General features: G+C 54.8%; 3 protein-coding genes across 3 annotated transcripts; all 3 read left to right on the top strand.

Annotated features, from left to right (window-relative positions):
- Positions 1–1081: 1081 nt before the first annotated feature.
- LINJ_22_0013 (putative GMP synthase) lies at positions 1082–3052 on the top strand (the record flags this gene model as incomplete). The annotated part of the gene is made up of 1 exon (XM_003392444.1): positions 1082–3052. The coding sequence occupies one exon, from the start codon at positions 1082–1084 to the stop codon at positions 3050–3052; it is 1971 nt and encodes a 656-aa protein (XP_003392492.1).
- A 3197-nt stretch (positions 3053–6249) lies between these two features.
- Positions 6250–6981, top strand: LINJ_22_0012 (conserved hypothetical protein; the record flags this gene model as incomplete). Its single annotated transcript, XM_003392443.1, has 1 exon — positions 6250–6981. One exon carries the CDS (start codon positions 6250–6252, stop codon positions 6979–6981), a length of 732 nt encoding a protein of 243 aa, XP_003392491.1.
- Positions 6982–20259: 13278 nt separating this feature from the next.
- LINJ_22_0011 (mRNA cap methyltransferase-like protein) lies at positions 20260–23394 on the top strand (the record flags this gene model as incomplete). The annotated part of the gene is made up of 1 exon (XM_003392442.1): positions 20260–23394. The coding sequence occupies one exon, from the start codon at positions 20260–20262 to the stop codon at positions 23392–23394; it is 3135 nt and encodes a 1044-aa protein (XP_003392490.1).
- Between the last annotated feature and the right edge of the window lie 404 nt (positions 23395–23798).

The following is a 23798-nucleotide window of genomic DNA, read 5'->3' as shown; positions in this document are numbered from 1 at the left end:
CTCTTGCGATTTCGAATGGCTGATAGACAAGGGCAGCACCGGTGCGACGCTCCCCGTGTCTTCCTTACACTGTACCGTCCCCCAGCCCCCACACTCCCTCCGCGGTTCTTGCCGCGTTTCGGCCTCAGGCATAGATTGAATCTTTATTGGGGCTCTCAGCATTCCCGTCTCTATGGTAACATCCATTCGTATTCGCAGTCTACCTGCCACGTACAGCGCAGAAAAACTGCTGCGGTTGTGCGCTTGCTTTGGCGAAGTCACTGCTTTCACCGCGGTTGACGAGGATGGAGCTGGCGGCAGCGGCTCCGCTACCGCAGACGTCTCCTTTGAAGAGAAAAGCGACGCGTTAGCGGCAGCGGCGAACATGGAAGGAATGGAGTTCGACGGCGTCTTTCTGCGCGTGCTTGTGCGGCAGGAGTGACGTAAAGCGCGGAGAGATCGCTTTTTTTTCCGGCGGCGCTGGTGATGGATATGGACGGCTGTAGTGTTCGCCGTCCCCTTCCACAGCAGACGAAGCAGCCCACCGCTGCGACTGCATATCATGAATGGCGTCCATGAGCTCGACACACATGGAGTAGCTTGTGCTGCTGACGGCAAGCCAAATGACAAGAAAATGCTCTTCCCACGACACGCGTGGTTCTCTACAGCGCTTTGCCCTCATGCAGAAGTCGGTGAAGCTGAGTGCCCCATACCCCCCCCGCCTCCGCCTCCACCCCTCCCCGCACAGCCTCGCCCGCATCGTTTTCGAGCGATTGGCAGCGCTGAATATCAGGGCGCGAGGAACGCGTGTGTGCGCACGCTGTCAACTCGACAACCCGGCCTTCGCCAACCCTCATGCGTGCGCACGAGCGCATCTCTTCTCTTTTTTTTTACTTCCCCTCTCCTCCCTCTTTCATGGGCGTCCGGCACACGCACAGCTCCGATGGTATGTGTGCACAAGCTGGCAGATCATCACCTGCCACACCTCCAAGCAAACTGTAGGAACTTCGCCTGTGCTTAAGCACACGCGCAGTCGCGTCGCGCACACCCACGCACACAGCAGAGAAAACGTGCATACGTTACAGCATTAACAGTGGCAAAAATGTCTCATCAAGGCGCTCCACAGGGCGAGTACGTCGCCATTCTCGATGCGGGCTCACAGTACGGCAAGGTCATTGACCGAAAGGTGCGTGAGCTCCATGTGGAGACGAGCATCTTGCCTCTCGATACCCCAGCTGAGAAGCTGCGTATCGATGCTAACCTGAAGGGCATCATCATTAGCGGTGGCCCCAGTTCGGTGAACGACGTCACGTCGCTGGCATATGACCGGGCGATCTTTTCCATGGGCAAGCCGGTGCTCGGCATCTGCTACGGTATGCAGATGCTGACGGAGTTGTATGGCGGCGAGGTTTGTCGCGGCAAGGTGCGCGAGGACGGTCAGGACAGCATTCAGGTGGACACGTCGTCGCCAATCTTTGCCGGGCTGGAGTCGACCGAGGTGGTGCTTCTCACTCACGGCGACTCCATCACACACGTTGGTGCCGAGCTGAAGGTGATTGCACGCAGCTCCGCTGACATCATCGCCGCGGTTCAGCACCGGTCCCGGCCGCTGTTTGGCGTTCAGTTCCATCCCGAGGTGGAACTCACGGTGTCGGGCACGACGATCTTCAAGAACTTCCTGCAGCTGTGCAGGTGTGACTTCTCCTTTACAATGGAGGACCGAGAGGCGGTGGCGCTGCGGCTTATTCGCGAGCGCACCAGTGATGGCCAGAAGGTGCTCTGCCTGGCCTCTGGTGGTGTCGACAGCACTGTCTGTGCCGTGCTGCTCCTAAAGGCCCTGGGCCCTGAGCGAGTTGTGTGCATCCACATCGACCACGGCTTCATGCGGCTGAACGAGAGCGTGCAAGTGGTGGAGGCGCTGAATGCCGCGGGGGTGTGCGTGCATCTCGTCCAGGCGCAAGAAGACTTTGCACAGGCCTCGACAGAGATGACGGCGAAGGGGAGTCGCGCGGCGTACACAACCAACAAGCTACGTGAAGTCACAGACCCGGAGGAGAAGCGCAACATCATTGGTAACACGTTCATGACCGTGTGCGACCGAGTCATCAAGGAGCTACAGCTGGACGTAGAAAACCTGCTGCTCGCACAGGGCACCCTTCGCCCAGATCTCATCGAGTCTGGCTCCAAGTACGCCAGCGTCAACGCAGATTCCATCAAGACGCACCACAACGACACCGCGGTCGTGCGGCTGCTGCGCGACGCCGGCCGCATCATCGAGCCTCTCTGTGACTATCACAAGGATGAGGTACGCGAGCTTGGGGCACGCCTAGGCATTCCACGCCACCTCGTAGAGCGTCAGCCCTTCCCGGGGCCTGGACTTGCCATCCGCACTCTGTGCACCGACGGCACCCCGTTTCGCGACGGCAACTTTGAGGACACGCAAGCCACCGTGAAGCGTGTGTGCGTGGGAGCCGACGCATCCTTCGCCGAGGTCGCCACCCTCGCGCAGAAAGCCACACTGTCCGCCTGCATCCTGCCGGTGCGCACCGTTGGGGTGCAGGGTGACGGGCGCACCTACGCCTACGCGGCCGCCCTCTCCATGCAGACGTTTCCGACGGCCGAGCAGTGGTCCACGCTGATGCAGCTGGCAAAGGAGATTCCCAAGACGGCGCACGCTGTCAACCGCGTGGTTTTCATGTTCGGTCCTCCGCAGTCTGAATCGCCGAGCACCGTCACGCCGACATATCTGACGGCCGACGTGCTCGAGAAACTTCGCGTTGCCGATGACAAGGTGAACAGCATTCTCATGAAGCACCAACTCGTGCGCTCACTGAGCCAAGTGCCCATCATTCTCGTTCCCGTCGGCTTCGACAAGGCCGGCGGCTACAGCGTGGTGGTGCGCACATTTCTGACGAACGACTTCATGACGGGTATCCCCGCCACTCCGGGCTCGGCCTTTATGCCGCTGGCGGTGCTGGAGGAAATAGTCAGCGAGGTACAGAAGCTCGAGTTTGTCGGCCGGTTTATGTATGATCTCACCGCCAAGCCTCCCGGCACCACTGAATGGGAGTAGTAGGGTGAAATAAAAAAGGTGGTGGGAAGTATCATGTTTTTTTGGAGAGAGGAAGAGGGAGAGTGTGTCAGTGTCTTCACATGCTGTTGTGCCGACTGCGAATATTTTGACCTTCTTCTTGCTCTCCTTCACAGAGAGCGAGGGGAGGTCGGCGCGTTATAAACAAACGTAACAAATAACGCACAGGTGTGTGATCAAGTGAGGGGGCACGGAAGAGAGCTGCGCTGACGCCGTCTCCTCTCTCTCTCGTATCCGCCCCGCCCTGTCATTGGTTGACTAATCCCTTTGAGTGCATGTGTGATGTGTCTGCATCCCTATCCCTTTTCTTGCTCATCGCAACCAAATGCAAGGGCTAACCGCTACAGCGGTGACGGCCGAAGCGTTGTTTCTGGCCTACAGGCCGTGATGGTGCTCGTGTGTGTGCGTGGGTAGGTGGGTGTGGCGTGCCTCTCTCTGCAACACTAGTGGTCCGCATGCCGCAATGAACTCTCTTGTCATGGTGAAGAGGAGAAGGCATTTGCCACAGACGAATTTCGCCGGAGTGCGGCTGCCAGCATCGCCGTCGCATTCGCTGCATGGGACGAGACGAAACACAAATAAGGCGTAGCGGAATCTCAAGAAAGAGCTGGCAGTACATCTTTTGAGCTGATCGGTGCTTTCCGATCCATCAACCCAGTCGCGCATACGTACGCGCTACCGACCTGCCTCTCTCCCGCACGTGCGTGCGCAAATGATTTGTTCTCTGAGGGTTCCAAGTGTGATGGCCACCCCACCCCCGCACTGCGATAGACGGCAGAATTATGTCACAACGAAGTACGAGGCACCTTCTCTCTCTAGCCACTGTGCTCTCTTCTCTCCATCTCCGTTGTACATTTTCTTCCTGCCTGCTCTCACACACGTGTACGCGTATGTGCGCGCACTACCATCACCATCACCCGTCGCCCTTCCACTCCCCACTCATTCGCGCCATGACTGCACCTGGGCTTTTTTGTCTTCCCTCCCTCATCTCAACGACACCTTTTCACCTGACGACGTTCCCTGCGATCATCCTCTCTCAGGAGCTCAATTCTCTACAAGGCTATAAACCGTTTCTTTCCTCTTCCCTCCCCTTTTCCTTTGTTTTATTTTCGTCTTTGTTTCTCTTTATTGTTTTTTACTTTTTTTTCGTTCACTCCTGTCGCTTTTATTTCGTGTGTGCGTGTGTGAGTGTGTGTGCTGCTTAGCCGTCCTCTCTCTCCCCACCGCCACCCCCACTCTCTCGCTTTTCTATCACGCTTTCGTCAACAAAAGCATCGTCTCTCATCTTTTTGTCCCCCCCCCTCCCACCCCGCGCACCGCTTTTGTGCTTTTTTTGTTTATTTCGTCTTCTCTGTTCTCTGCACGACTGCGTAGGGGCTTCGTATGTAAACGTGCACATGATTTGGTCCTCCCTCGCTCTCGCATTTTTCTCTATTGATTATTGCTTCCGTTACTCTGTGTTTGTGTGGTCTTGGTTGTTTGGTTCCTCTTCGTTTTCTTTCGTGCTGTGCTGTGCGCTCTGCGCGTAAGATTGCTCCCCGAACGTTTGCGTGTCTGTGTATCTGAAGCTCACCTGTGTTGTTGATTTTTTTCATTCCCTTTTTTCCTCCCTCCTCCCTCCCCAGCCTCCTTTTATTGCTTGTAGTAATTTCTTTAGTGTTGGGGCTGCTGTCTTGTGCCTTGATTTGTCTTCCGGTCGTGCTTTTCTTTTATTTCTTCACCTCTCTCTCTCTGTCGACAATTCGTCGTGCTGTAACCCTCCCCCCTCCCAAAAAAAAAAACTTTTCCGCAAAAAAAAAGAGTAACCTCTCCTCTTCCTCCTTTTCAAACTGTACTTTCCTCCTGTCTGTTTGCTCGTGTTTTGTAGCGGCCGCCACGTTGGTGTGTGGGTCGCACATTATCGGTACCTCCTATCTTTTTTTTCTTTTCACTCCTTGTCGCTGAGCCCCTCCTCGTAGTGCTCTCTCAAGTTGGCGTCTCATTACTTCTCTCGTTTTATAGCTTGGCACCCCCTCTCTACTTCCACTCTCGCTCTCCTGCCTGTTCTGGGTTGTAGCTGCACTCGTTTCGTGGTATATTGAGTACATAGGTGGTATCGTTTCTCTCTGCCATTGTTATTCGGAGTTACAACCTCCAAGCAGCTTTCCCCTCTTCATTATCCGCCATCCTCCCTCCCTCCTTCACACACACACACACAAACTCTTGTTTGCTTTTTATTTTTCCGCCTTGTTTACATCCACTCAGGACTTCATTGCCTTCACCTGGCCCTCCGTCCCTTTTTTCCCGTTACTCGTGCGCTTACCTGCCCTCTGCCTCTCCCTTCTCCTTCGTGCCATTTCCGCTTTCAATCATTCATAATCGAAGGACGGAAGTGTAGGGGCATGTCATTTTGTGTGGGCTCATAGTTTCTGAAGTTGCTCTTGCTATCCAGACCTCCCTCGTGTGTGTGTGTGTTCTTCTTTTGCTTTCTTTTCTATTCAGCCTGGCCGTCCTCCTCTCTCTCATTCCAACCTCTCTTTCTCCGCAACCCCTTTTCCATTACGTGTTACACGAGCGCCGAAAAGAAAGAGGCAGCTCAGCAGCGTGCACTTTCCCCTTAACTCGACATTTCGGGCTGGCAGCGGTGTGCTGTGAAGGAAAAAAAAGAACCCGACCAACAAGCCATCATCATCCGCTTCCCTCCCTCCTCCATCTTCGGGTCTTTCTTCTTTGCTCTTGCTGGTGTTGTTACGGCATCGACGTGCTTCACCGGTTCAAACTGCTTTCCCTTTTTTGCCTCTCTCTTTTGTTCTTCCGACGCCCAGTGATAGAGTTAGTCCAGTGCCGCGCACCGCCTCCTCGTCTCTCTCTGATTGGGCACGCCGCGCAGACATCTCTCCCTGTTCGCTGTGTCGTCGGATTGTTTTCTTTTTCCTTTCGAGTGCCTGAAACGCATCCCCTCCCCCATCCCCTTCTTTCTCGCCTTCTCTGTTTCTCCCGCGCTCCTCTCTCCAGTGATCAACTTCACTCCATATCCGTTTTTTTGTGTGTCCTCCGCTGGCTTCCTTAGCAGCCCTTCGCCCTTATCCGCCCTCTCCAGCGTGTGTGTGTGTGTGTGTGTGTGTGTCTGTGTGTGTCTGTGTTAATACCTCCACGTCCGTTTCTCCCTACACCTCGATTTGCACTCCTGCAGTACCCATATGTGCGCCGCAATGTCGCTTGCTGAAGCCAGCACACCGCTGGTGAACGTGTACGCAAAGCCGCAGGAGGTCGAGACGCGCATCACTCCCAACCGCTTCACCGTATCGTACGCCAGCCGCGCTCCCTCTTCTTGCTCGCCAATGCCGGTAGTGCCGTCGTGCGCGCGGGATGACATGGCGCTTCAGAAGGAGATGGTCGAGGCGCACAAGCAAGCGGAGCTGGCGGCCTTTATTGCTAAGCACGAGAAGACATGCGCCATCTCCGAGGCGGACCGCCGCCGGAGCATCATCATGCTCTTGAACACCGCCGCGCAGCGCGACATTGACGAGGGCAGCCATGCAGGCTACCCGCAGCAGGTGGTGGACTTCATGCGTCAGACTTGGGCCGCTTTCATTCAGCAGGCGAAAAACTTCTACCAAGAAGACGCAGACGAGCCATTCAAGATGGAGCTGAGCCGCAACGCCTTGGAGAACACCTCGTCTATCGGCGTTTGGTTCACTGGTCCGCAGATATCGCTTCCGCTCCGCCGCTACACCGTTCAGGTGGTCGGCGCCGATGGCGCGCCGCAGAACATCACCGCTGTGGGTTTGCTGAGCTTCACATACTCGACTTATGTGATGCAACTCCGCTCAATGTCGCAGCAGAGCGCTCTGGATGGGCTTGCCCGCATGCAGGAGCAGCTCGGCACGGACTCACTCTTTCTCCCGCAAATTCTCGTGGCCCCCTCGTAAACCCAAAGAGCAGCGAAACCCGCCGTCTACTCCTGCCTCTCTGATTAGAACCACGGAAGAAGTCCGCGCAGACAAAACAAGACACCAGGTGCGAGTCGAGATCCGTCCCTCTCTCTTTCCCCTCTGCATGACGCTATGGCTGGTATCAGCTCCCTTCACTGGCGCCCGTGAGAACCGCACCAAAACGGTGGAGAGACGGTTGCCTAAAGGGCAGTGCACATCGCCTATGTGTGTGCGTGTGTCCGAGGAGGGAGGAGGGATCTGTGTGTGAGCCTTCACTTCCATGTGAAGGCGCAGCATCCGCGATCCCGCCCCACCACCTCACACCAGATGAGCCCCTCTTCGAGACGAAAGAAAAAGATCTCTGTGCAACTGGTTGTGCATGCGCATGTGCCTAACTGTGAAGCCGACGTCGGCACCTCCACAACTCACTGCTTCTCTCGCCCATTGAACTGGATTGTGTGTGTGTACGTGTTCATCGCAAAAGACTTGTGCACACGCAAATCCGGCGCAGGTTTTCTCTTTTCTTCCCCGCCTCGGTGCCCTCCTAACATCTCCTGACTCTCGGGACACTTTTATTTTCGGGTGCACTGCTGCTTCCTCTTACCTGACTTTCCCTCCTCGTCTTGGAGCATAGGTGTGAGTTGTGCTCCGTCATCCATGCTCTGAGCCCTCTATGTTTCCCCCTTCCCCTTGCCCCAGTGTTTGCCGGGACCGTCAAAAACAACAGACATCTTTGCGTGAGTATAGTTCTTTTCTGCTTGTGTGCGTGTGTGGCTCACGTTCTTCTTTCTATTCTGGTCTGGGCACACGCCTATGCACAGAAAGCCCATCACCACCTTCTACATAGGCACACAGAGAGAGAGAGAGCAAATGTTGTTTGCGTATTTTTATCATCTGCTCTTCAGCTTTTCAGCCGGACTTGTCTTTTCAGCATACGCACCAGTACGTTTATGTGTGTGCCTGTTTTGCGTTTGCCTCCGTGCTTGTCTGCTTCAGCTCTCTCTCTTTTTCGTTTTGTACGGGCTAGTGCCTCTTTTGCGAGCTTGGCATTCCGTGAGAGACAGGCAAGATCACGCCGAAACTCCTTTTTTTTTCAGTTGTTTTGGTTGCCCCCTCTATGCTTCCTTTCTCCTCCTCTCCGCCACCATCGCCATCACCTCATCCTTCGATACACACAATGCTCTTACTCGTCACATGTTTGTCTTGTCGATCCTTTTCTCTTCAGCCATGCGAGTGCGGATGCGTATATGTTTCTCTATGTGTGTGTGTGTGTGCTTGCGTGATTTTTTTTCTGGGTTTGTTCTCACCCTCCCCCTTTTTGCTTTGTGCTGTTTTTTCCTGGATGGCGTGGGTCGTTTTTTCTCTCTCTACTGCCGTTTTGCTCGTTCGCTGGATGCCTCTCCCTCTCGTTCGGTGTGTACTTCTCGTCGTCCCTCTTGGTCTATCTTTTCGGATGTCTTTGTGTGGTTCCCCTCCCTCCTGTCCTCTCTATCCTGCCGCGTGTACGTTGCTCGACGGAAACAACATGAGCACACGCAAGGGAGTGACGGAGGTGTGAGAGGGGCGGAAAAAAAAAACGAAGCGCGTTCTTTTTATCATCCCCCCTTCCTCCCCCTCTTCTCTCTCCTCTCTTTGCGTAGCGGATCACCTTTTATTCGTTTTCTTTTCCGTCGCTTCTCTCTTTGTGCTTGCTGATTTTCGCTCTTCCATGACCTCAGTGCCAGTGATGCCCTACCATGTGCACTGGCGTGAGGGATTATTTTGTTTGCTTTCTTTTCCTCGAACTCTTCTCACTGTAGAAGTGCCACATATGAAAAGACAAAAAAAAGAGAAAACATGTAGACACGCCGGAAAACACGCACACGCAGAGCGGCATGCCGATTTCCTCGGCGCATTTTCATTTTCTTTCCATGTGAATCTGTACCAGTGCTCTTCAGCGTACCTGTGTGTGTGCGCGTATCGAGTTTGTGCGTTTCCTCTCTTCTTTATTTGCCTTTGTTGTTGTGTATGTATGTGTATGTGTGTATGTGTGCCGACGAAGAGAAAGCGAGTTTGAACGCACACGCACGCACGTATATGGGCAAGACACAGTGCGGACATCAATAAAAAGAAAATGCTGTGTCTTTTCATGAATTTTGTCTTCCCTCTCACGAGGCAGACATCGCAGTCAAGCAAGGAAAGCGAAAAACAAGGCTGGGAGGACACTCAAAGACGCACACGTGTACACAGGGCTAACGAGCACTACCCTCATTGCCAAGTTTAAGTCACACGTGGTTGCATGGTACACGAAAACGAGCAGAACGATCAAGGCGTGCAGCGTTATTGCTTGCCATGCGTAGTGTCCTCGAAACCTCAAGGAGGTTGCGTTGGGGGCGTCTCTTGCTTCGCTACTGCTGGTTTTCGATTCTGTCTTCTGTGTTGGTGTTCTTATCGGCAGCTCTGAAGTTTGCCATATGATGATTCTTTCTTTCTTTTTTGGCCTCGCGCGCTCTCTCCTTTCCTTTTTATCACCATCACTACTGCAACGATCCCATTGTCGGTTACGGGGGCCCCCAACTTTTCCCTCTCTTACCCGCGTTTTTAGTTGCTCCTCCTTTGGCATTGGCCTTTGCATGTTCCCTCCCACAATGCTTGTTTGTTTATCATTTCTTTGTTGTAAGCGTATGCTTTTTTCACCCCTCCCCTTCCCGCCCTTCGAAAATGTTTTCTTTCTGTCTTTGCTGCTTCTCCCCTCGATACTCTCCAATGCGCTAGCGAGCATGTTCTTCTCTCCCCACCCACTCCCACATACGCTCTCTGGCATCCTTCTCTGCTCACGGGTGCGTGTTTTCTCTTCTTTGGCTCACGCATATTTATGTATGTGTGTGTGTGTGTGTCTTGGACTCACGTTCGTACTGGTCTGTATTTTTTTCTTCGTTTGGTTTCTAGATCTCACGTTGCCATCAAAAATGGCTTGCTGTGTACCCCCCCTCCTCCTCCTTCGACGCCTCTCCTCTCTCTTACTTTCCTCATTATACTTTTTGTCTGTGCCCCCTCTCCCCGTCCCTTTTCATTTATGTGTGGTGTGTGCTTGTATGAGGAAGGGGGTCTCTCTCTTTCTCCCCGTGTGGAAGTTGTATGCGTGTGTATGTATTCAGTTTGCGAGGGGGTGCACGTGCGCTTAATTGCTTGACCGTTTCAACAGTTATGTGCTGTCTGTCTGTCTGGCACAACCTGCGTGGCTTTCCTTTTTGGTCTATTTTTTTTTTCTTGCCTTTACGTTCAGTGGGTTGACCTCATCTCTGCTTGCTTTTATGCTCAATGCGCCTGCTCGCTCTTAGCAACAATTTCAGAATATCTTTTCTACTCTCACTTCTTTGTTTGGGATGGCGTACACCGAGCCCTACCCCTGTCACCGTTACCCTAGCTCTTCCCTTTCGTTTTTTTCTTTTTTTTCGCCTCGCATATTATCATCATCATTTTTTCTCTGTGTTCTTCTCTTCTGTGTGTGTGTAAGAGGGGGGATGGCCGCGTATGGGTTGCCTGCTGCTGCTGTCTTGGTTTCTTTTCCCTCTTCGTTTGCGATAAGAAAAAGACTGGAAAGTACAGACAGAAATCGAGAGGGCGAGGAAGAGATACCCGGTACGGCGCAAGAATAGCAAGAGAGCGCTTCACAATGGAAGCAGACCTGCATCGCCCCATTCGAATCACCACCACCAGCAGCAGCACTCTTCATTGGGGACGGTAGAAACCACATGGCACGTTGGCATCAACAATTCTCTTTTTCTTGTAGCAATCACAAAGGAGCCGCCACACCAGCAGGGATGGTGAGCACATGCCCTCTACAGTGACCTTTCTCCCCTCTCTTTTCCCCCTCGCGCCTTTTACGTGCGCGCTTGTTTGTGTTTTCTGTTTACCAATCCTCCCCTCCCCCCCGAACTCTCGTCATCGATTTCGGACGCATGGCTTGCCTGTCGCGCGCACCTGCTATTATTCTCGAGGAGGCCGGCCCGCGCGCTCTTGTCCACCACGCCGTCACTCACTGCTCCCACGCACCAGTCGCTCTGTCCCTCTGTTCCCCTCTCTTTGCCCTCCCCTTAACTACTTCACTCTTTCCTCGTCGCGTCTTCTTTCTGTCGCCGTTGCTGTCTCGGTGGACGGCGCTCGAGCGGAGTTGTCCACGACGCCCGAAGCGTGAGCCCGCGGCAACGAGCACCACACGTAAGACGGGGGAAAGTCAAAGATGACGGGGCGTTGCCCCCAGAGGACAACGTGAGTACGGCAAAGGAGATCGGTGCGAGGTGGTATGAGGAAGACGCGACCGCGCCCGCGCCGACGCGTGCGGGAGTTTTGATTCCCGATCGATTGGTTCTCTGTGTCTCTCTGTCCATCGGCCGCCTTCGGGGCATCACTCGCCGCCTTCTTCTATCCCCTTTTTTCACTGTTTCTTCATGCTCTGCTTTTGTGCCTGGTTGTCGGCGCGTTTTCTTTTGGTCCAGCGGATGTCTCTCATACCAGCCTTCCCTCTACGTATTTTCCTTCCCCATCCTTCTCATATGCGTTCTCGACAGTCACCAATGCCTGATATTATGCATAGATACGCGCATGTGAGTCGCGGAGCGGATCGCGGCGCGTATGCGTAAGGGTATGTCCTTCGCGTGACGCAGCAGAGGCAGCCTCGCCACCTACAAGAAAGCAGTGGTATTTTTTTTTTCGCACCTTTTTTTGTTTTCTTTCTGTGCGTCTGTAATCGGTCGGGTGCAGATGGTGCGTGTAGGCCCGGGTGTTAGACGGTAGAGAGGGAGAGACAGAAAGAAGGCCCGTTTCTGTGTGTGTCTCGTGTGAATGAGGGTGCACCTCCTTCGCATTCCTTCTCTCTCTTCTCATCCTGTTACTTCTCTCTACAAAAACACGCCTCGCATCCCTCGGCATAGCAGACTAGCCTTTTTTTTTGTTTTTTTTTTTCGGAGGGGGGAGGGGGGTTATCGGCGCAGCATTCTCAGCAGCTCTCAAGTTACTCGCCCCGCCCCCACCCACCCACCCACACACACACACACTTTGTGTGGGTTTTTGTCAACACAGCAGCAAGGCAACGCAATCATGGGCACACGTTGAAAAGGACGTCGTGCTTGCCTCGGCTGGTGCTGCCGACTTGATTTCGTTTTCTCTTTTTCGTTTTCGACTTTGTGCGCGCCCTTGATAAGCCGCTTCTTTGCCAGTATCTTAGCTAATATCGAACTTCAAGAGTCAATCTATTTTCTCACTTCGCCTCTCCGCTCGTTCCACCGTTTTGATTCTCGCCCCCATCACACACACACACACACACTTCTAACCCTCGCCTCCCTTTTTTTTCCCGTTGTTACTGAGACGCTTCCCATGCATGCAGTGAAGTGGGTCTCCCACTCATGTAAGAAGTGTCTCCTCTCATCACTCCCTTCCTACCTCTCTCTCTTCCACGTTTCTGTGTCCCTTCGATTTCTGCTCCGCAACTCTCCCTCTCCTTTTTCTTCTCAGCCACACATTGTTCACACAACAAGCAGGAGAGAGTAAGTTCTTGAAGGGAAAAAGAGTAAAAGCGAGCGAGTCTCTCCATCTTGGCGTTCCCGCCCACCCCACCCCTCTCTCTCCTTCTCTCGGACATGCACACACTCTACAACATGTGCAATCTGAGATAAGGCGCGCTGCGCTGCATTCCTTCCCCGTCACCGCCTCTCTTTTTTCCCTTCTCTCTCACACAAGGGAGGGAGGAACTGGCAGGGAAAGGTGAAGTGGGGAAGTACCAGTGTGTGAAGGGGGCGCAGACGAAGAATACAATATTCAGCTGAGGTCTAAGTATGCCGGACACTTCCTGCTTTGATGCATACTTGTTCGTGAAAATGTGTATGGCGGGTTTCTTTGCAGGACCTAAAATCTGCAACGATAAGGCTGGCTGCGATTCATCGTTGGCTCTGCCCTCTCTGTATACATTACAGCACAGGTGTATCTAAGAAAGGTGAGTGATCACGAATCTCACTTCTCTTTTCCTCCCTCAACTCCTCTCCCCGCCGCTGGTAAGTGAGATCAGCTCCATCCCCACTGAACAAAAGGAAAACGCTGGTCTTGGAGGGGTAGCGTCGAGAGAGAGTTGTTTTTTTTTTCGTTTCTTCCGTTTTGGGCTCTCGCACACCGAAGTCACGAAGCTTTAGGAACTTACTTCTGTTTCCCTCTGTCGGCAACAGTATCCTGCCCTCTGGCACGAGGGTCTCCGTTACTTCTTTGTGGGGAAAAGGAGGTCAACCTGTTCTACGACCTTGTCTGTGGGCTCAAATCAGTCTCGCCCTGCGACCAGCAGCCCCCATCATGTAAGTCAACGCGTGAGACATGATGGATAAGGAAGGGTGGGCCCTGTGTTTGCATAGAAGTCATCAAAATGATAATTAGCAATTCGGTAAGAGTGGCATACACAAATCCGTTTGGCCTACTGGGCGCTGTCCAACACGCTTGTGATATCGCCCACATCGGGTTAGAACCATGGGATGGAGCCCTGCAGCTCCACAAGCCCCCCTCCCTCCCTCATCTCTTCTCTCCACTCTCATGCTCGTGAAGGCAGAGGAATCTTTATCTTTCCGTTTGCTTTTGCGTCTCTCTCTCACTGCGTGGTGGTCACACTTGTTTCGGCGTTGTCTTCTTTCCCCTCTCACCACCACACCCCACCCCTTTCGTGTTTCTTCTCAGAAAGTCCGTTTTTTTTTGTATGTGTATGTGTTGTGCGCCGGGGGGTGCGTGCGTGTGTGCGTGCTTCTGACGGGGCGAAGGAACTGTGAGAGAGGGACTGAGCGATGCGGAAATGAAGCGGGGAGAAGCAGCACGTCGGACATGTGGAAAAAATATAAGCTGGAGGACATTGTAGTGCAGAGAGAAGGGTATATGTGTCGCTCTCTGTTTGTGTGTAGGCTTGCATGTGTGTGAGCTTGTGTCCATGCACGCGTCAACTTGTGTACAGCTACTCGAAATCAGCAGCAAGTGGTCGTGCGCAGTACTCCTTCCCCGCTGCTTTCACTGATGTAGGCTCGCCACTGTTCTTGTTTTTTTTCTTCTCTTTGTGTGCTCTTTTCTTTGTTTTGACGTGTTAGCGCTCGCCTTCGTTTTTTTTTTTCACGACGCTTGTCTTGAGCGTCGCTCTCCTCTCTTCCCTGCTTCGCTCTTCGTTTCCTCTCTTTTCGCTGGCCTACAACCAGCGGAGGGGCAGCAACTAAGCTGCAGTCTGCGCTACGCGCCCTGCTCCCCCGGCCTCACGCTTCCCTAATCCGTGACGCCGACATCTCAATAAGGAAATCGCACCAAGGATGGCGACGAAACACAGCAGAGAACCGAAACGCGATACGGCGGGCATCTCTGTCGCGAGTCTCTCTTTACTTCTCGCTCATGTTGTGATGGCTAGTCGTCTTCGGGTTTCCCTCTGTCGTCTTCGCCTTTCATGTGATTCGTTTTGGGAATTCCCCTTATCCCCCATGGAACCTCCGAGGGAGTACTGCGTCTTTGTCGGTGCCGTGTGACGCTTGTTGCTGATCTTCCTCCACGCTCCTCTTCACTTCCGTGTGTGTGTGTGCGTGTGCGTCTCTCTCTTCCTCTCTCATAGTCTCTCCACTTTCCGAAGATTTGGAGCTGTGCGCACGCCATTCATATGTCGTTCTGTGTGTTTGTGTGTGTGTGTGTCTTTCTTAGAGTGTTTCCATCTGCCTCTATCACTGCTGCTCTTGTCTACTCCCTGCGCCCTTGCACTCGTCCCCGTATCTCTCCCAGCAGCCCTTCCTTGAAATTAGCCACATGTTCGGCAATGGAAAGACACTAGTTGATGCCCCCTCCCCTCTCTCCCTCTTTTTTCTGCTTGCTCGCCTCATTGTCGCTTGTCCATTTTTTTCACTCGCTCGATGTGTTGCCCCGCACGCACGCACGCACATCAGCGTGTGGCTCCTCTCTTTCGTTTTCTCTTTACGGCCAGTGCTTGTGAGATTGCTCTTGCGCGCTCTCTCTCTCTCTGCCTTTTATGCTTCCCATCTTCTCTTCCCCGTTCCAGATTTTTTTTTCGCTGCTCTTCGTGTTGGTTTCTTCCCGCGCGGACGGAAGCGAGTCTCATAATGAAGGTGATGATGATTGCGTTCGCCTCTTCCGCACCCTCCTCGACCTTTTCCCTCCCCCCTCCCTTTCTCCGTCTCTCTTCCTACGATTTGTCAGTGTTCGTGCTAACCTTTTTTTCTACGTATTTGTGTGCTTGTCTTTGTACTACGTAAGCGTAATTGTGTGTGCGTCTCTTTTTTCTTGCGCTCATTTTCTCCTTCCGCGCTCGTTGCCATTCTCCCCCTCTCCCTCTCCCGCCCATCGAGGAGGGGTGACAACTGGCCTTCGTACACACACACACACACACATCTAGCCACCTAATGTGCTTTTCGTCTCTCAATTATTCTGTCTTTCTTCTCTTCTTCCTGCCACCCCCCCCCACCCTCTCTCTACTCCAAGCCCAACCTCGATCTTTCGAGTAGCAGCGGATGGAAAAACGAAAAAAATACAGACGCACGTATAGCGGCCTGCTGTAGCTCTCATTTCACAGCTTGTTACTGTCGCTATCTTCCCTACGAAGTAAAACAGAACGTAAAGCCGTGGCGCGCGAAGGCTTGATGCGCGCTGGTTCATCTTGAGCAAAACAAGCATCCGTGGCCCGAGGGGGCCACCCTCTCCCTTCCCCCACCCGCGCTATCAATCGCCAGCAAAGCGCCGTCGATGTGTATAGTTTTCTTTTGCGCTGTCCTCGTGAACACGGCGCTGGCCACTGCCCACATCATCCCGCATGTGCGCAATCGGGCCACCCTGCCCCCACGCCAACGCCTTCCTCTATCCGCACCCTCGGCCCCGCCCGCCGCAGAGCCCTTATCTCAATCGAAAGCAAAAAAAGGAGAGACACAAGAACGCTGTTGTAATGTCGTCGCTGAACGCTTTACTTTATGTAGATCGAACCGCGATGACGGGTGGTAACCTGCGCCGCTTCTTGATGCATTCGTCGAGATGAGAAAAGCGATAGCATGCGTGCCCTGTTTTCAAACAGAGCACGTATGCTACAGCGCAGAAGTAGGGAACTGACGAACTCGGAGCGCACCGCTGAGCAGTGGCTCTCTGTCACGTTCCAAAATGGTGCACGGAATGGCGAAAAAGTGATGACTCCGCGAAGTGTAAACGCGCAGGTGGAGGAAAAAAAAAACGGTAACAACGGAGCGGTGCTAGCGCTGCAAGAATGGCAGAATAGCTGCTGGCCCTCTCTATCTATCAGGGGGGGGTCGTTTCTACTGATTTCTTCAGCGCCTCTGCGTGTTTGTGTGTGTGTGTGTGTTCTCGTGCTTGTCAGCCTCCGCTTGCTGGCTTGCCGTTTGGCATTGTCCGTTTGTCAGCTGTGTGGGTGTGCGTTTCCGTGCTGCTGCCGCTGTCGCCGATTCTGTGGCGTGGAGGAGGCTTCTCTCCATCGCCATGCATAGAGCCCACGCTGGCGGCCTTTCGGAGATCTACCACGCGGAAACCATATGGATTCTGATCCTTGCGCTGGGCGATCCGTAACTTTATGCGTTCTGCAGCTTTTGTTGGGCGTGGTTCTTCTTTCTTTTGCATCCACCCAACCCTCTTCGGATAGCTCTCGCGAAGCAGTCATCACTAAACAGAAGCGTATGTTCTTTTTAGCACACGCACACGATTTGTAGAGAGATGTATTTCTCTTTTCTCTGCCGTCGCATCATACCCTCGCATCTCCCCCCCCCTTCCCTCCGTCCCTCCCTCAGTCTCATTCCTTGTTGGTTTGCTTTTTGTGTGTTGTTTGTGCGCTGTTTGTGATTCTCCTGGCTCTCTATTCCTCTCTCTTATCTTGTTTCTATTTATGATCCCCCCGCGCGCACACGCATGCACACTAAGCGCCCAAGTTGGTGCATGAGTGAGTGTGACTGACGGTGCGCCTTTGTGTTTATGTGCACGGGCGTTCCCCTATGTAGCTGGGTGTCCCGTGAGGGGTAACAATAACCCAGTGCAACCACATCACATCATCTCTGTTCGGTTACTGTCGCCCATCACAACTACTTTGCCATTTTTCCCCCTTTTCGCCTTTTCTACTCCGTTTGACTCTATCGCCAATGCACGTAGAGAAGTGGAAGGAAGAGACAAACAAGAAAGGGAGTCCGCAGCAAGAGAGGGGCCGCCGAAGGAACGGTGCAGAGCTCTCACGACACGTTGCTCCATGCTTGCGACACGATACCATCTGAAAACTGCATAAAGCAGCCAGTGAGCAGCTTTCCTGCGCGTATTCTCCTCACTCTTGTTCTGCTACCAACCTTGTCTTTTCACTTTTTTTTGCTGGTGTTTTTCGAATCATTGCTTCGCATTGCTGACGCTCTTTTGTTGTTGTTCCGATCCGCCGTGTACCTCCGCCCCCTCCCTCTCTTCGCATACGCGAGAAGGAAGCATGTATCTGGATTTGTGGCGACGTGGCGAATGTGAACCGGTGCGCGCGCGCCTGTGACGCGTTGCCTATGCGGATACATGCCGAAGCCGAAGAGGCCGCGGCACCAAACAACAAGAAACCACTACAAACTCCCTCCGAGTTCTTTGACCAATGCGGCTGTTTGGGTCCTCTGTGTCTGGAATGTGTGCGTCTGTGTATGTGCTCTCTCTCGGACCGCGTCGCACTGAGCACGAGAGGAACCCCGCGGATGTCAAGCCTGCACTCATGCCCTCTTTCCCTCCTCCGTTCTTTCCTTTGTAGCTTCTCCCTTCGGCCTTCCATATCTGCGCCTCGCTTGTGTTGGTGAGCGTGTGTCAGTGCATGTGTGTGTTTGTGTGCATCGCACCTGGAAGCGCAACAAAAAAACTCCTGTTCCTCTGTATCTTTCTTTTTGTTGCTTGTTTCCCTGTGTGCTTCTTTGCGATTGTGGTGGATGTCGCAGCGTGTGCTTCTCCTGTCAAGTGGCTCGCAATGGCTTCAGGCATCCGCACAGAACCTCCCGTCGCTTCATTGTCTCTGTCTTTTTTTTTTCTTTCTGTGTCCTCGTTTCTTTCTTTTTCCTCACCGTGAGGGTTCCCGTAGAAGAGGTCCGCGCCTTTGCAGTGCCCCTCTCGTGTCTCGACGTCATGCGGATCTCTTTGCGCCACTCCCTCAGCCGTCTTTCATCTTCAACCTTTCGCCCCTTGCATATGCAGGTGCGTGTGTTCGCATACAGTCATATGTTTGCTTGTCTTCTTGGTTCAGCGCGTGGCGGTGGATTTCCCCCTCTCTCTTTTCACAGCACAGATTCAGGGAAACGAGAAAACGTCAAGCAACGACTATAAGCGAGCAGCAGCTCCGGCGGGCATTCAGTGTCGTTGGGCTTCTCCGTTTTGTTTTTGCGCTCCCTTGCGAGACATCGCGCACACCTCGATGCGTCGTGATGCTACGTGAGGCACCAACGTTGACATTCATTTTTTGTTGTTGCTTTTCGCTGCTTTCCTACCTCATGGGCTTGTGTATTGACGGGGCCTCTCTCCACCTGCTGTGTGTGCGAGTCGCCGACTACCAGTCGCCTCCCTCTTTACTCTCTACACCACACCACTGGTCTAGCACCGTACGAGGGTGGGCGTGAGGGGCTGTGCCTGGATGCACGTGCCCTAGTGCGGATGCTGGTCTCGTCTCTCTCTCTCGCTGCCGAATACATCTCCCCCATGTCTCCACTCACACTCGTCCTTTGGGTCGACGACGTTACTCTTCGCGTGGCTTCTACGCACTTCTTTGATCCCACCCCATTCCCCGCCTTTCACCTTTTTCATGGGTATGTGCGCATGCGAGTGTGCGTTGTTGCTGTCCTCCCCCCCTTCGTTTGCGTGTTGTGTCCTTCTCCATTAATGGGTTCCTCTGCGCGTTGTTGCTGTTACGCGCTTTCTTTTACACATCTTGCTTTTCGTTCTCTGTTTCATGTGTCCACCCACGGGTGTGTACGCGATGAGCGGGTATGAGTTGGCGTGGTATGGGAAGCGTACTGCGAACACTTTCGCGCCTTCGTTCCTCTCTCCCTCTGTTCCTACCGCCCGCGTGGACGCGCTTGGTTACACTGGAGCACAACAACAATTCCGCTATTCCGCTTCCTCGCTGTGGCTCTCCCGCACTCCGTCCCCCCTCACTCCATCCCATTCACTTGCGCGCACCCGCGTGGCTGCGTTTCAGCCCTGAGTTGAAGCGCATGCGTGAGTGGAGAACCGCACTCGCTGCGAAGTACGATAGGATAATCGGAAAGCGCCTCTGTAGTCTCCGCGGTATCGTGCGAGGTGAGGGAGGGAGAGGAAAAGTGTGCCGCATAGCTTGTGCAAGGCCACGCAATCGGCTGTCAACGGCCGTGTGTTATTCGCCATGTCTTCTTTTCGTTTCTGTTTCACTTGCTGTTTGTGTATAATGGCTTTGTTGGGGGGGGGGATGCGCTACGCGCTCGGTGAGAAGACGCGGGAAATAGCAATGAGTTTCGCTGACACTCCGGCCGCAACGCGCTCCCCGTCGTCTTCCTAATTTTTTTCGGTCTCCTTCTCCCCCCTCCATCTTTTACTGGAAAAAAAAACAGCCACTCAGAGTAAAAAAAAAGAAGAAAAGAAGCGACGGAAGTCAGACACACAAACGTGTCCGCGGCGCGCGTCACGTACCTTGATGGCTGCGGCCCTTGCACTGCTCTTCGCCCCCTTCTCTCCCTCCCCTCCAGTAGGTTGGTGTGTCCTTGGCGGAATGTTGTAACGTGGCATGCCGTTTCCGTGCAACCGAAGAAAGGCGCTGCACTGGGGCACCATGAAGCACTTCACGTCACCTTCTCGAGAACAGAAGCGCAATCCAGGAGAATATAGCGTTGCTAAGCAACGTAGCGCTGCACACGACCGCCATCGTCGCTCACTCCCACCCCACCCCACCCCCGCTTTGCCTGTTGCCCATCCAGTGGCGACGTACCTTCCTCCTCGTTCCCCGACCCCCGCCTCTCTGACCCCTCTGTGCTCACTGCGCCACACCGCACACACACGGCGTACGCCTGACATCGTCCGATCAGGTCGTTATTGTTTTCCCACTGTAGCTCTCCGCACTCCCTACCTACACGCCGATCCGGAGCGGAAGGCGGGGGCCCGTCCGTAGCACGCCTCAGCAGCGGCGCACGCTTACTGGGAATAATAGGTGGAGAAAGCGCACGAGGTCACACTGTTGGACGTCAACCTGTCCTCAACCCTTTTTCGTGTCGTGATCACGCCTTCTAGAGCAGCACTTCACTCTCCTTTCAGCTCCACATGCAGCTGCAAAGCCTCAAGGCATTAAGCGAGGCAAGCAAGGACGAGCCGCACCATAGATGGTGTTGTCACGCAAATGATGCGTGGTATAATGCCGTCCACGCCGATGGCGAAGCCGACGTCTCTGACGCACAGATGCCTGACGTGGAGGCCGCGCTGGAGGGAATGCTCAGCGACGCGTCACCACTGTGTGCGGACATGCTGCAGTGCGTCCTGCGCCACGCCAACGTGACGCTCAATCCTAACGACGCAGAGTTCCCCGGCCCGATGTGCACGCCTCTCTGCAAGAAAGACACCGCTCGCCTGCGTCAGCATGGGTACACGGTCACGGAGAAGAGCGACGGTATTCGCGTAGTGGTGGTTTCCATGTGGGCGCCTCGTTTTCCCGCATGGGTGGCGGACAGTGCAGCCGACGCCGTCTCGGCATCGGTGAATCTCTCTCATCTCGCAAGCGTCTTGGCGTTGGAGCGCGCACGCCGTGCGCTGCGCCGGTATGCCGGTCAGGGCGAAGACGCCGCCTTTCGCGAGACCCTCTCCCTTGGAGGGCGGAGCTGCACACTCGAGCTGTTCTCCGCTCTCGAGCCGTGCGAGTCGGAGTGTTTTACGCTGAGAGTGGCGACTGCCGCGGATGACGCCTCGCCGTCCGCATTGGTGACGTTGCGCCGCCACCGGCGTGGACGTCATTTCGCCTACGCAGTGGACCGCTCGCTTGACGCCGCTTACCTCTTCATGGATGATCACACGACTCTCCAGTACCACACCTTTGTGCTGGATGCGGAGCTCATGTCGGTGCACCGGTCTGCGACTTCCTCGCCTGCCGTGCCTCGCTTGGTACTTGGGGCTTTCGACCTCTTCGCTTACGCGGGAGCAGCCGACAATGTCTTGGTGAACATGGCAAAGCGCTCCATGGTGGAGCGATACGACGCGCTCAAGGCGGTGGTGCACACATGCGCGTTGCCCGTCACCACCGATGAATGCGGCTACGTATCCTGGTACGTCAAGGACATGTGGGCACTGGCTGACATTGGTGCCTGTCTGGCAAAGCTTCGCTACAGCGCCGAGTCACAGTGCTTCCTCTACGACGGTCCTCACGGCCCGACGGAAAACGATGGCCTCATCTTCACCCCAGACGAGTTCCCTGTGGTTGTGGGCTCCAGCAGCGTGCAGCTAAAGTGGAAATGGCAGCACCTTCTGTCCATCGACTGGCTTCTCCAGGCGTCTGACAAACAGCCGGACATGTACACCGTGTCTCTGTTTTTCGTCAAGAAGAACTACGGTCATCGCGAAGACGTGGCGGGGCACTGGCGGTTGCGCAAGCCGATGCACATCCTGAACCCGCACGGCTTCGAAATGCCGGTGGACGCGGCCGTCGTAGCCGAGTGCGCCTACGATGAGGCAACGCAGCGGTGGTACATCCAGCGCCTAAGACCTGACAAACTCGGCGCCAATTCCATCATCACCGCCATCTCGGTGTACGAGAGTCTCGTGGAGAACATCTCCCTTCCCCACCTGCTCGAGCTACTGCAGGTGGACGCGGAGAAAGCGAAGGGGCAAGCCGACGCCCTCGAGTCTGCGGCCCGCGCACGCGTCGGTACCCTGTTCAAGGCACTCGAGACGGTCTCGAGCGCCTTGGACGCAGCCGAGGCCGAGAAGTGCGTTACGGCCAAGTTAGCGCTGCGCGCCATTCGCGAGAGTCGCGGAAACGCAGAGCTTTACCTCATCGCCTACACAAACAACACAAACAAGACAGTCATGTATCCGCTGCCCTTTCCTCTTCGCAAGATACGCGACTGCATCGGGCTCGGCTACCACCCCGGCATCCGCGACGACACACCCGTGCCGAGTCTCGAGGAAGTGCTTTACATTCAGCTCGCGAACGCTGGCGGGTGCTATGCGTGGTCGGACTACGTTGTCGACGCCTTCTACGACGGCGACAGTGGCTACTGGGAGATCATACACGCCGACCCCCGCGGGAACAACAAGGAAGCCATCTTCGACAACGTCATCGAGCACCTTGACTGGCTCCTGCGGCACCGCACGGCGCCGGAGGCGGCGACTCTATTGGAGCGGAAGAGGGACGCGCCGCTGGTGTTAAGCCGCCCGCCCAGCTCCGAAGCAACTCAGCAGACGAGCAGGCACTACGGCACTGTCGCGAAGGAGCTGGCGAATGAAGAGCGCAGTGACCTTCGCCGCTTCAACAACTGGGTGAAATCTGTGCTGCTCACTACAATGGCAGCGGCCATCCGGCGCACGCTCAAGCCACTGGCAAAGCTACATGTGTTGGATCTCTGCTGCGGTCGTGGTGGCGACCTGCTCAAGTGGCAGCACATCCGCCCTGCCTTTCTCTTCATGACGGACGCCTCGGTCGAGTGCGTTGCGGAGGCGGCCGCCCGCTACAGCACATCCGAGGGACAGAGCGTGAAGGTGGCCAACGGAAAGCAGAAGGGGTTCCCGGCGTTCTTTGCTGTGCACGACGCTTTCGACGCGGCCTCCGGACTGCGCGAGGACCTATTGAAGCGGGGGCCATTCCAGCTCACCTCGTGCCAGTTCTCGATGCACTACGGGTGTCGGTCGAAGGAGAGCATGCGGTACTTTGTCAAGGCCATCGCGGACTCGTTGGTGCCGCACGGCCGCTTTGTCGGCACCACCGTGAGCGATGTAGAGCTCCTTTACCGCGCCAAGGAACACGGCGCCGAATTTGGCAACGACGTGTACGGTGTGCGCTTCGGCGCTGAAGCGTTTGCGCAGCTGCAGTCCGCAAACTTCGAGCCTGCCGCGCTGTCTTTTGGGGTACCGTACACGGCGACGGTAGAGCGCAGTGTGAAGGACATGACGGAGTACGTGGTGCCGTGGGACGCCTTCGTAGCACTCTGCGCGGAGCACCAGCTCAAGCTCGTGCTTGAGGACAACTTCATCCACTATTATGGCCAGCACAAGGACACAGAGGCTGGCAAAGCGATGACGCTGGAGCAGCGCCGCAAACGCCACAACGACGGCGACGTCGTAGACTGCCCGCTCTCGCCCAGCGAGCAAGCCGCGGTGGGACTCTATCGGCTATTTGTCTTTGAAAAGACAAAGGCGAAACAGTGCAGCTTCGGAACGGCGGAGAGAAAACAAGGCAGATGCTCTGACTGAAGCGGAAGAGGGGTTTTCTCGCTCTGCAGTGGCGCTGTCGTTGGGCCGGTGCGGTCTCTCGAGCACCTCTTCTCCGCTCCTCATCACGTGATCCGTCGAGGGGGGGGGGCGGCGGCGAGGAGGCTGCTAAAGAAGAGAAGATGCAGGTTTTGTCACAGATGCAACACGAACATTAAAAGTCAGTAATCGCTCGAAACTGCAGCGACTGGTAAACGCAGGGTGACGGCTGAGCGTGCGACTGGGTCTCTCTGTGTGTTACTCTCACCTTTTCTAATCAAGCCATCAACGCCAACCACACCGTCATTGTCTGGGTGGATGAGGCGGGCTGTACTGTCTCCGGCATGTGTTGATGCACAGTAATAGCATCCCGCCGCTACTCTCCCTCTGTCCCTCGCCGCCTTCAC

The sequence above is a fragment of the Leishmania infantum genome, chromosome 22 (genome assembly GCF_000002875.2).
Source record: "Leishmania infantum JPCM5 genome chromosome 22".
Taxonomy (NCBI): Eukaryota; Euglenozoa; class Kinetoplastea; order Trypanosomatida; family Trypanosomatidae; genus Leishmania; species Leishmania infantum.
The sequence above is the reverse complement of the archived record's forward strand: the minus strand, read 5'-3'. Positions and strand labels throughout refer to the sequence as shown.